The sequence below is a fragment of the Lemur catta genome, chromosome 2, assembly GCF_020740605.2.
Source record: "Lemur catta isolate mLemCat1 chromosome 2, mLemCat1.pri, whole genome shotgun sequence".
Classification (NCBI taxonomy): Eukaryota; Metazoa; Chordata; class Mammalia; order Primates; family Lemuridae; genus Lemur; species Lemur catta.
In genome coordinates this window covers 122220965-122234010 of record NC_059129.1, presented here as the reverse complement: position 1 = coordinate 122234010, position 13046 = coordinate 122220965, and the positions used below count along the sequence as shown (strand labels likewise).

The following is a 13046-nucleotide window of genomic DNA, read 5'->3' as shown; positions in this document are numbered from 1 at the left end:
CTGTTCTCCTCGCCACATTCCCACTTCTTTTTACTTCTGTTTGTCAGGTAAAAGTTAAGTGTTTAGATGAAAGAAATAAGGCGTTTCTTAAAAGCAGTGGTTTGAAGAGCAAATGAGTTTCTTTATAAGATGATCTTACCTGAATGGCTGCGGCAGCTGGCTGAGGAACATTGACTATATTTACATGTAACGCTACAGGATATGGAACATGACTGGAGACCTGGATCGAAAAGGCAAAACAAAGGCCTCGTCATTTATGGTTACATATGCTTCAGGGGACTTGGCTTCCTGAGGTTTTGCTCTGGGACTGAGGGAAAAAAATACTTTATTGATAAAATTCACTGAACAATTTTTTTTAAAACCCTCTAATTTGAAAGTTAGCCAGGCCTTTAAAATTGGCTAAATAGCTGAAGCAACATAGTGAAAGAAATTTCAAGTGCTCCTCAATCCTGACAGGAATTATTCTTTAATTAGAAAAAAACACATGGAAAATAATTAAAAAAAAAAAATTTTTAAAGACAGTCTCGCTATGTTGCCCAGGCTAGTCTTAAATTCCTGGCCTTAAGCAATCCTCCCACCTTGGCCTCCCAAAGTGCTAAAACCACAGGCGTGAGCCACTGTGCCCAGCCAAAAATATGATCTAAAATACATTCATGAATGCATGAAAGAAGTTTTGATGGGAAAAACTGATGGCACGAGCTGTTCATAAATAAAAATATTTTTCTTGGAATAATTATGAGTTTCAATAAAAAACACAGAACTTCTTGTGATAATTCATTCACCTGAGACCTTTCTGTAAAGTCTGTAGTCAAATGCATGGAACAGATAGAGAAGAATAGAACCTATTTATGTATATGTTTTGCATAGAATTTGCATATGAGCTCCGTATTCTTGGGTAAGTTTCATCATTTATTATTGTTAGTTTTAAGATTAAAATTTCTTGGTATTTTCCTCTTTAAGACTTCTTTTACCATGCATTATGAATTATTTCTTTCTCTAAATATAAATATCTAGAAATTACGAAGGAATCATGTGGATCCAAAGGAGGATAAAAGGAGACATCAGAGAATCAAGGTTACAAAGCTCTGCTCCTATCTCAGAGTAAGAAGATAAACATTTACTGAGTGAATAAAGACATCTCTGCTAGATCACTACCAGAACTGAACTTACAGTTAATTGAATTTCAGTGTTGAACTATCTTCCTTGCATATGTAATATTACCTTCACTTTTCATTTGGAAGAGAAAAATATTAGGCTACAAAGGTATCTCCACTCCTCTATTCTTTAGCTGTGCTTTAAGTAAACTTAAGTACTTCAAATTCAAAAGCTCACTTCAAATTATATTTGAAGCAGCAAGTTAGAATCAAACAACTTGGACTCCAGTGGGCACTGTCTCTATGAGCTGTGGAACTCTGGAAGAATCACTTACCATCTTCTTTCTCCATACATAAACCAGGGGTAACACCACCTTGCCTCTATCTACTTCAAAGGGTAGATGAAGACTGACTGTGATCGTGTTTATGAAAGCTCTCTGAAAAGTATACAACTGCATGATATTCTTAACCTGGAGTTAAAACAACCACCTCTCTCATGAAACTAAACTCTCAGGAACGGCTTACATTTTGTGCTTCAGAAATGTGGTAGTAGGAATAGTCATTGGTAACAGAGGGCTGGCCAGCTGGAGGGAGTTGACCTGTAGGTGGGGCCTGAGCAAAACCCATCAAATGACTGTTCTTCTGGAAACTTGTGGCCACTGCTGGCTGGCTGGCTTTGGAAGACTCCTGCAGATAACCTTCCTGTTCGACCTTCCGACGCATTGTAGAATTCCAGTGGTTCTTGATAGCGTTATCAGTTCTGCACAGAAATATATCACATAGAAATTTCACAAACAAAAATTTCAATTCATATGCTAGTGAATTGACAGAAAACTGCTTCTAACAGAGATCTATCTTTTCTTTGGGTTCACTAAAAGTTGTTTTCTTCTTTTAATTGTTTCTGTCTTCTCCACCACCTAAGATCATGTTTTCCCTATTGCCTAATCTGAAATCCATAGATTACTCTTAGTTAGATCATCTGGAATCTGTGTGGTTTTCCATAAATTCTGGTATCTTTTAACCATTTTGTTTCCTTGGTAAGGGAGTATTTTCAATTTAATAACCTTTCATGTTTATTATGATTATTTGTGGTATAAGACTCTCATACAACTTGAAGTTCCAGCCGTCCTAGAAAAATACTGCTTTCATTGGGGCATAGGGGGGCTGCAACAGGGCCTTAGGGGAGTCGGGGGATTCTAATGCTGCTGCTGCTGCCCCGCTGTTCACGCCTTATCATTAGCTAGAACTTTGGAGTCAAAGAAACCTCTCACCTTTTGAAAACCACCCAATTGTTCCTGTAGCCAGTCAGAGGTGAGAATAGAAAATGGGATCCCAAAGGGAAAGATACTAACCCCTAATATATTTTCAAACTGCAAAGCATTTTTACTAAAGTCTTTCCATTCTCAGGAAAGCAGTTTCTCAATTCACAAAAACCGTTTTAAGCCTCCCTTTTACTATTTTGCTGGGGGTGGGGGAAATGTATGCTAAAGAAAGAGGAAGTTCAATCGCCCCTTTAATTTTTAGAAAAATCAACAGTGTACTCTCTCTTAGCCCATAGGGGAGAAAAGACCTCTTTTTACCAACCTCTTGAATTTTCTAAGCTTATACTGAACCACAAGGATGAAAATGCTTTGGAGCATCTCAAGATAATACTACATAAACCATCATTGAAACAACCCTTTCTCCTGGATTATGAAGCTCAAGAATAAAACTACTCTTAATATTTTCTATCTATATTATTTTTATGTAAGGTTTATAATAAAAAGTATTATTTTCCAAAGTAACAAAATCTGTTATATACTATTTAAGTGGTGAAAATGAGACAAAAATGAGCTTCCATAGTTATCCTTCATAATGAGGTCATTTTCCTGCCTTGTTTATTAAAAAGAAAGTATTACACTGACATTGTTCAAAAAACTTGGAAGCAGTATGATAATTCTAGAAATACACTTTTTTTTCCATTCAAAGAAGAAAAAATTAAACCAAATGGTATAATAAAATGAATGCTGGTATCAGGAAAATGGTAGCTCAGTTCCTTCTGGTCACTAAACCAGCTGTCTGAACTCAGACTAGAGACAAACTGTCTTTATTTTCCCTTTATGTGTTTAGACATTTGTAGTTTACAAAGTGCTTTGACATTCGTTTTACCCTGGGAAGTTGTTTATTATTCATATTGCAAGTGGGGAAACTGAGGCTGAGGGAAGGTAAATGAGTTGGCCCAGGGCTCACTGTTGGGTAGGTCCTGGAAATCTCCAACCAGATAAACTCCAAGATATATTCAGTTTCTAAAAGCTATGGATCTAGTTTATCTAATGAAACACTTATGACTGATGGAATGTAATTCACTCCCCATACATTTAAAACAGAATGTTCAATACCCACTCCCTCAGTCTTCCCAATCAATACATTTTTTGACATATTATTACCGTCCAGGCAGTAGCTTTGCGATTTCTGCCCATCTGTTCCCCAGTCTCTTGTGTGCCTGGTAAATAATTCTGTCTTCCTCTTCTGTCCAGGAGGTTTTCTTAACTTCTGGATTCAAGTGGTTATGCCACCTCTCCCTACATTGTTTTCCAATTCTCCCCTTTAAGTGCTTGGCAATAACAGACCAACGTTTCGGACCGTATTTCTGTACAAGCTCTATCACCTTCAGATAAACACACAAAAATAACCTATGTTTTAATGTTATGTAATGAGTCAGTGTAATCATTCTTCAGTGTTACAAGATCTTTAGAAAATTTCTAAAATTGGCTTTCACTCATAGGAAACATGGGAATAGAGTCCTCTACCTCTTGTTTGCCCACTTACCTGCTTCCTCAAGTTGGGAAACATCCAACAAAGACGTTTGGGAATATTCTTAATTATGATTCACACACCAATGAAGAAAGAACTTACTCTTTGATCTTCTTCTTTGGTCCAAGGACCCTTGATGAGCTCAGGGTTTAGTACTTTCTGCCATCGGTGCTGGCACTGCACATCTGTTCGATTCTAGACAAATAAAATAAAAGTATGTACCATCATAAAGATACGATGTGATAAGCACATGAAGACTGCTGTAACATGAATGACACATAGACAATAGACAGTGAAAACATTCAAGAACATTTTAGGGCATGTTTAAGAGCCCATTTACCCCTTATTACTTACAGACTACAGAACATACAAATAATATATCAAAGTTACATCTAAAATTAGAAGCTCTGCCTCCTGAGGAAAATAGTCCTGCCCTGTACACCAAAGAACCATCACACTACGCAAGTGACTGTCAGTTTAACTTAACTTCAGTCTTGCTGCATGTGGAAGTACCTAGGTGGCCTAAGACTTGTTGGAGATTCCATATTGTCAAGCTTTTATGGAAACTCACCCCAAATGACTAAAGATTTTTTCCCATAAAAACTAAGAGATGTGTTTCAACTCAGGACCACAGTATTTATGTTATACAAGAAACGAAGATAAATAAAAGATGGGCCGTACCTTACAGAAGCTTGTAATCTTATAAGAAAGAAAAAACAAATATATAATTAACTATGACAGAAGGCTGAATTTGATTTATACAGAAGAAGAGACCAAAGTATAATGATACTGAAGGGAGCAGACAAGAATCTCCTAGGAGAAATTGTTCCTTGGGAGGAGTCTGCCAAACCTCCTCATGTGGACTTTGAAGGATGGACAGAACTTTAACTGGTAAAGCAAAGGGAGAACATTCTAGGAGGTGGGATCCCCAGGAGGAGAAGGGAAAGCAGAAATGAATCCAAGCAAACCTGCTTACGGAGAGGAAGTAGGAAACAGAACTGGAGCTGGAAGTTGGGGCCAGAGAGGAGGGCCCTTGAGTGCCTGGTCGAGGCAGTTTACTTAATTTGTGAGATTCTAAGTCACTGTTGTTGGTTTTGAAAAGATAAGGTACGGCTGCATCTTAAGAAACTCCATCTGCCAGTGATGTTTGGGATGGATGGAAAAGTGGAAAGCTACAGGTGGGGAAGCCCGTTAGGAGCCATTGCCACAGTCCAGATGGGAGGCAGAAGCCTAACCTGTCACACAACCATGAGGATAAAAAGAAAATGAAAACTACAGAGGAATTCCAGGGTCCTTAGTAACTGCTTAAATGTAGGTGATGGGAGGATGGGATAAGTCAAGACAGGACTCCAGAATCTTACACAAAAAGTATGGCTAAATTCCCCAAAAATAGGGAATTTAGAAGAAACTGACTTACAGAAAATATCCAGTTTCATCATCTACTATGTAACAAATCATCAAAATGCTAATTTGTATTATCCGAATAAGTGAAAACATAAAACAAGAAGCAATTGTTTTTAAAATGTTGTCAAAATCCTTTAATAATCTATTTAGAAACCCTAACTGTATACATTATAAAATACAAGTTACAAATGAAACATCTCTCCCCCTATGTCTTACATGTGAGCAAATATGTAATATCTTAATAACTTCTCCTAAAGTATTTTATATAAATCTTTGGGAGGAACTTTCCTTTTACAAAATAAAAAATTATCATTAACTTACCGGGAGATAATTGGCAATAACTTTCCAGTCATCTGTTCCATTCTGTTCCACCAGCTTCTTTAGTTTTTCATCCTAAGACATTTAAAGGCAATCCTAGGATATCAGTCATTTACTGTATAACTATGTTCAAGTTAGAATGAACAAGGAAAGCAATCCAATAACACAATATAGGGAAAAAATTCTCTGAAAAGTATCCAAACACAGCAGATATTAATATAATATACTGGTTTGGGAGCACAGATTTATATAGAGTCAAACCAGAGTTTGCATCTGAACTTGGTTATTAATCAATTGTGTTTCTGGACCTTAGTTTTGTCATTTATAAAATGGAAATGCTACTATCAACAGGGTTATTTGAAGATTACATGAGCTAATTATGCAAAACATTTAGCATCATGCTTGGCACATATTGAATATTTAATATATGGTCACTGCTTTACTTTATAGGGAAAAAAATGAATTCAAATTTTAGATTCAGTAGACATTTAACTATGGCAATAGATAAGATCTTGAATAATAAACAATATTTCCAGTCAGTTCAACCTCTTTCTTATGAGACGAAAATGGAAGGTCACTTTTTAAATTAAACTTCAAGATTTGTATAATGTAAGAAAATCATTTCTTTTTCGTATCAATATATTCACAATTTAAATGAAACCAAATGTATTAGAACACAGAAGACACTAAATATTTGTGGGCAATTGGTTCACATACTGTGCACACTCCTACCAGTTCACAGGTGTCTTTATGAATGTGTTCCTTCTATGTCTCTGCAAAGGTAACATTCACACACGATGCGGGTCCGTGGTACAATACAGACACAGGAATTAGGAAACCACTATTAACAGAACTTCTATGTTCTAAGGATCATCCAAGTGCACAATCTCAATTGGTAAAATATGCATCTTCTATGGGCCTCCCTGGGAATCCTGCCTGCCTGTCCACAGTGGCTCTAGTGTAAATGAGGCAGAATGTAGTGAAACCAAAGAAGAGTTAATGTCATTTGTTCTAACATGAAATCCTCTAACATCATTTGCAAAACTGTTTGAGAACATTAAAGAAAAAGAAACTTTTTCTCACATTAATAATTTTGCTTCTGAAGTATTTTTCCATTCCTACAAAGATCAAGCTTTTGATAAACTAGTGGAAAAAGAAAGGGAAGCAGATATATCTCCATCCATTATTGGATGCTTTCAGGACACACCTTCAGGTATATGGCTCTGTGAAATGTCATATCAAGAATATTGAATGAATACATTATAACAATGAGTTCTATGAGTGTTTGCTTTATTCTTTGTTTTCTTTTTGGAAATAGCAATTCATTCACTTATTCAGGGGAGCATTTATTGATACCATACTTTGTGTCAAGCAATTTTGGGTTCAGGAAACACAAAGATGAACAGACATGGAGGCCTGACCTCAAGAGCCTTGCAGTCTACTAGGGGTAGGGTATACATATGTCATAACAATGACAAGACAGAACATGCACCCATACTTGGGGCCACAGGAGGATGTATCCATCCCTATCCAGGGAAGCCAGGGATAGCCGCACAGAACAGTTGATGTCTTCATAGGTAAGGAAGAAGTAGTAAGAAATGGGGATGTAAAAGGATGAGAACTCAGTAGGCAGAGCGAAACACAGAGGAAACCTAAAGTGAGGAGAGGACATTCAAAGAACTAACAAATGGTTTGGAAAGGAATGGTACAGTGTCCATGTGGGGGAGTGGTCAGAGGGGAGCACAGGCAGGCTAGGCTAAGATCTTAAGGAGCCTGCTGACAAGGTTGAGCACTTGCAGTTTAGCTGAAATTTTGTTTTTCATAAACTATACACACTACTTTTTTTCCATGTTTTAGTAAAGGTGATTAGTTACCTCTTCCCGGGTCCACCTAGTTTTCCCCAAGTGACGCTTTCCAGACTTGGGAAGCAGCCCATCATAGTCATGGTCACACATCTCAAAGTCTTCATCATCCTCATCACTGCTGTATATGCTGCAGAAATAAGAATGGGCAGATGTGGGCTGAAACAAGAGGATTTCGACTACTATTGGGTTACAAAACTTACACAAAAACTCCTCAACAATCTTTTCAAAGGTTACGAAGATAAAACTTTGAAAACTTGCACAACAAGATTGTTTTCTGCATTCTGTTGCTCTAGGATTGTAAACTGGTTCTACTGTTATTGGTATCCACAGATACAGCAAAGGACCTGGCACTTTCCTATTGCCCTGCATGTTTAAACCTGCTGTTACTGTTAGACCAGGGACAAGTTACACATTTGGCAAGCTTCCAACCAATGAAGATTTAAGTTTAAAACTCAATGTTAAGAACAAGAAAAGGAACAAGAGCCCATGTCCTTCATATAAGTACACACTCAAAATCTTAGGCATATGTCATATTAAATAATATTTCCCAAACACAATAAACAATTCAATTATGTGATTTCAATGGGGCTGGTGTTTTATTAAAAGAAAAAAAATCAACAATATACCCAATAACATAATTATAGTCATCCCTGAAAGATTAGAAGATTAGGAGAACCAAAGAGGAAAGGATTTTAAAATCTGAGGATAAGACCATCAAGTGATCACACAGTTTTGTAAATAACATTAACATCAAACTACTCAAAACTCCAGGCCTGGTGGGTCCAATTTGGGGCCATGTTTACAATTCTCAGTTTCCAGAGTAACTAAGTGAAAAATGAGGCTACTCGATAGAATCTTACTCTTGTTTTTTCTGTCTCTGACTGAATGGTGTTTGAAATATTATAAAATGTTCAAAACTGAAGGATTTCCCCAAAAGAAATCTATGGGTTTAAAAAGAATATATTACTGTTTTCAAAAGAGCTTTTTTCTTTTACTTAGTGGATCAAACCTAAGAATGTGGATGACTTTTGAAGTAACTCTATCCTTAATGTTTATTAATCATATACTAATTAGATGAGAATAATTTTAAAGACAGAGTTTACTTTCAATTATAATTTTTTATAAAACCTAAGGTAGAAAAAGTACCCCCTTAGAAACTTCACTAAAGTTTATCATTGTAATACTGAGAAATCCATAAAACTGAGACCAATACAAATAATGATATAAAGCAATATCATAATGCAAGTTATGATTTTTATAAATAAAATTTATATTCACACTAGATTTTGTCTCCCAAAACTAATTCACAAGTGTATATTACCACACCCTGCAAGTCAAGCAAAAGTGCTTACAAAAATCCTGAATTAGAGGTTTTTATAATTTAAAACTATTATTTTCAGCAACAATCTGATGGTCCGGGCTGTATGGTGACTTGATATGATCCAAACTTAAAATACCACCACCACCAAAAAAAAAAAAAAAAACCTACTAAACTATATTCATAATTAATCTGTAATCATTTTTTTTCAGTTAGTGTCTATACTTTGAAACAATAGCCTACTTCTGTTTCACACCATGGACAGGAGGTACTACACAACTTCTGGTCAATAATAATTACTATAGTTTCCCTTTAACATAAAACACAGTATGATAAACCAAAAGAAAAAGAAAAAAATACTATAAGCCCAGAGCTATAAGTCAGCATGTTAAAGCCCCCAAATGAAGCAGCCCCTTGTGAAATACGAGGGACACCAACAAAGCCAGAGGAATCTGAAAGCGCAGTCATAGATTTTACTCCAATTAACTTTTTAGGTTTGGCTGGTCACATTTTCAGAACCGAGGACGGCATTTTTCAAACTAGTAGCTGAGCAGTCTTGGCAACAGTTGAACATCCCGGGTACAAGCAACAAATTCAGCCGCCCGCAGGGGGCAGCCGACGTCAGGTGAGAGAGAACAGGAATCGAACAGGACCAGGGTTCCGGAGGCAGAGGTGCCAGTCCCAGTTCTGCCTCCACCTCGCCAGGTGACTCGGACAAATCACTTCCTCTCTCTCAGAACCCTAGTTCCTCGCCTATACGTAAGGGCTTGGATTCTATTTCTAAAGTACTTTCCAGCAATAATAAAGGACGACCCGTCTTCCGTGCCTCTTCAAAGTTAAGCACAGGGGCGGACGTGTGCAAAACCACGGTCCCGGGGAAAGCTGGCGTGTGACGTCTGCCGGTCCTGAAGGGGCCAGAGGCAGCAGGGCGAGGCCAGGGCTGCTCTCGCGCCAGCTCCTGGGTCTACCAGCAGGCCTGGCGTGGGGCTCGCCTTTGGGCTTTGCATGCGATTTCCTTGCTCTAAGTCGTCCGGGCCGCCTCAGTAGCATGATTAATTTCTACTAGGGACTTGAAATAACTTTTCCTTTATCTGCTCTGACAAGATCTCAGACCTAACAGTCAGAGGACTTTCAAAGGCTGACTTCAGGCTTGATGCACTCGACTCCCCACCTGCTAGACCCGATGTGGTTACAGGAGTACAACTATGAATATTACATTCTGTCAAGGAAACAAACCGTGCAAAGAAACGAAAAAGAAAAGAGGTGTTGGGGGCTGGGAAGAGGGAGGGGAGCGGGAGGAAGTGCCTTGTGGCCGCTACTGTGATTCTAGAAAAGGGGTTCAGACTCATTTCGCTGACCTGGTTAATAATCCCTGCCCAGTTGACGCTCGCCCTGCAAGAAACGGCTTCAAGCCCGCAGCCGGGTTTCTCTTCCCCCTGAGACGAGTTCAAGGCTCCCGCCCCTCCCGGCCTCCTCCCCTCCGGGCTACCTGGGAGCCGCGGGCAACCTGCGGGCCCCGCCCCGCGGGGGCAGCCGAGACCTCGGGGCGCGGAGTCTCGGCCGCGCCTCCTCCCAGCACCCCTTCCACCTGTTGCCAGCTTCTGCTCTCAAAACAGCCGGTGACCCCTGCCGCTCTCCTAAGTCCCAAAGGCGAAAGGTGAAACCTCTAAAGGAGCAGCACCCCGCACCGTGCGGCCAGACCCCGGGCTCTCCAAGGAGCCCCTTTTCCTCCGCGCCCAGCCCGCCTGGGTTGGGGGGCGCGTGCTGCTGCAGGGTCCACACCCACGCTCTTTGCGACTTCCTAGCGCCCCGCGGGGACCCGCGCCCGCCGGTTCCACAACAAATAAGTACCAGAAAACCAAACAACCCGAGGAAAACCGGGGGGATTTGCTGTGCCTCCACTCTTTCCCAAAACTCCTTTGCGACGGCCCGTCGGGTCACCTCGCCTCGGCCGCGGCGACCTAAGGAGGCGGGAGCAGGGCGCGGGGAGGAGCGGCGACCTCAGCCGCGTCCACGTGTGCGCGCGGCGCCTAGACCTCTTGCCCAGGAAAGAGCCCGCGGGGAGCGCGTCCCGGTTGCGCAGCAGCGGCCTGGGTTGCTGCCGGCCTCTGTCCCTTTGCTCCGAGTGGCGACCGCGACGGCCGCCCAGCTAGCTACCGCACCGGCCGCTCGCGGGGAGCCCCGCGGCGTTCAGTCCCGGAGGTCCAGAGGCCGATGGAAGCTGAAGAGCCAGCCAATGACAGTTCAGACGAGTATTCCCCTCTTCCTCTCCCTCTTCCCATCCGTCCAGCCAAAATGTTAGGGGACTTCACCCATCATCCCGGCCAGCCTCCCCAAGTGCGGTGACATGTGCAGTGCTGGCGCGTGTGGGTGCGCGTGCAATGTTTGCAGTAGGAATAAAAGCCTCTCAGAGAATAAGGGTTCGAACCTCCAAAACCAGGGCTTAAAACAATTTGCAAATGTAGAGACCCTTTCTTCCCCTAAAATCTCCTTTCCAGCCGTCTGTCAGCTGACGCTCATCCTCGCCTCCACAAAGAATGAATGAAATTTAAATGAACTACCTGCAGCTACTAAACAATCCGGCATTTTCCCTATATCTGCCATATGCTCTGCACTTCCAAGTCCAAACATATCTCAATGCTTCCAGCAATTTCGCTGCGACTCCCTCGCCGACACCCGCGGCGTCAAGCCCGGCACCTGGTGGGCTTCCCGGCCCTGGTGGGCAGCGCTCTGCCCCCGGCTGGAACGTGCTGCTTCTTTTCCCCCTAAAGAAAAATGTATCCCCGTGCAACTTGCAAAATGAGCCGCAGGGCGTGCTTCCCAACGTCCGGATACGTTTCCCGCATAGACTCTTCCATTCAACAGTCTCTCAAGCGGCTGCTGCCGCCTAGGCAGGGGCTCCAGGTCCTCGCAGGATCTGACAGCCCCGCAGATGATCCGGGAACGAATTCCCACCTGCTCTCGGGCGCCCGGCGCCCCGCGCGCCCCCGCCCTCGGCCGCCCGCCCGGCTCCCCGTTACCTGTGCCGGGGTCTCCGGGCCATGGCGCGGCGGGCCCGGGGCTCCGCCGAGAGCCGCGGGGACCGCACCGGCTGCCGCCTCCCGCCGCCCGCCGCCTGCCTGCGTCCCTCCCCGGCTGCGCAGCGGCGCTCCGCACCGCCGGGGCGAAGTTTCTCAGGAGAAAGAGGAGGAGGAGGAGGAGGAGGTCACGGAGGAGGAGGAGAAGGAGGAGGAGGAAACAGGTTGATATTAAAGTGTAAACTCTGTAAACAGAGATGCCATCAAACAAAGAGCTTTGGACACTCCCCCTCCCGCCAAATCTGGCGCCCCTGCAGTGCGCACGCGCCCTGCCCGCCGCCTCCGCGGTCGCCCTGGCTGCCGCCCGCGGGGCTGCCGGGCCGACCGGGCAGCCGCTCCCACTCGGCTCCCGCGCCGCCGCGCTGCGCCTGGCGCGTCTCGAGGCCCGGGCGGCGCGCGGGCGGCGAGCCCGGAGCCGGGGAGGGGCGGCCGGGGGCCGCGGCGGCGCCCTTTCCTGCGCAAACCCCGCTCCCGGGCCGCGACGGCGCCGGGCCGCGCCAAGTCCGGCTAACGCCGCCTCCCCTCTTTCCCGGCGGCCGCACCACGGTCCCCCTCTCGGAGTGCTCCGGGGCATCCGAACCCGAGCCGGCCCGGCTCTGACTCACTGTAGCGGGGGCGGCACCGGGTGGGGGAAACTCCCGCTTCTAAGGTTGGATTTTTCAGCAGGGTTTAAAACTCAGCTTTCTGGAGATGGGGGAATTAGTGGGTGGAGGAGTAGGGGATGGGAGCATGTTTGCATAGGATGTCTGGCTAGGTCTTTTTTTTTTTTCTTCCTTTCTTTCTTAAAGAACATCCCTAATTTAACTTGGTGACAAAGGACACTTAAATACTACTGGAGCTGTGGCTCTCAAATGAGGCTTACAAATGAGGCACCCCGGCGGAGCTTTCACTCCCCTCCGAGATCCTGCAGCCGACACGCCACAGTCGGATTGTCACATGTCCTTCACTCTCACCCGGGCACACACCCGGCCCCGCCCAGGCGGCGCCCACCGCACACCTCTGCCGCCTCCCTGCACAGCACGCGCGCCCTGGATTGCACACCTGCAGAAGAATCCACGGGGTTCCGATAGAACCCGCCCCTAGCAGAACTCAGGAAACCCCACGTTTGCATGCGTGGTTTTAGAAGTTAAACAGTTATGGAGGTCGGTGTCTGAGTTTGGTGTAATTTGAAGGCTCT

At 43.6% G+C, this 13046-nt stretch overlaps 1 protein-coding gene across 2 annotated transcripts in view; it reads right to left on the bottom strand.

Annotated features, from left to right (window-relative positions):
- The window catches only part of MYB (MYB proto-oncogene, transcription factor), a 33394-nt gene extending 21345 nt beyond the window's left edge, over positions 1-12049 (bottom strand). For both annotated transcript variants that reach the window (XM_045544410.1, XM_045544412.1), the window contains exons 1-7: positions 11813-12049; positions 7484-7601; positions 5613-5684; positions 3990-4082; positions 3521-3741; positions 1620-1854; positions 140-220 (exon numbers count right to left, since the gene is read on the bottom strand). In XM_045544410.1, the coding sequence (XP_045400366.1) occupies positions 140-220; positions 1620-1854; positions 3521-3741; positions 3990-4082; positions 5613-5684; positions 7484-7601; positions 11813-11835 (843 nt within the window). In that variant the 5' untranslated portion in view covers positions 11836-12049. The remainder of the gene's footprint in view (positions 1-139; positions 221-1619; positions 1855-3520; positions 3742-3989; positions 4083-5612; positions 5685-7483; positions 7602-11812) is intronic.
- Positions 12050-13046: the final 997 nt, after the last annotated feature.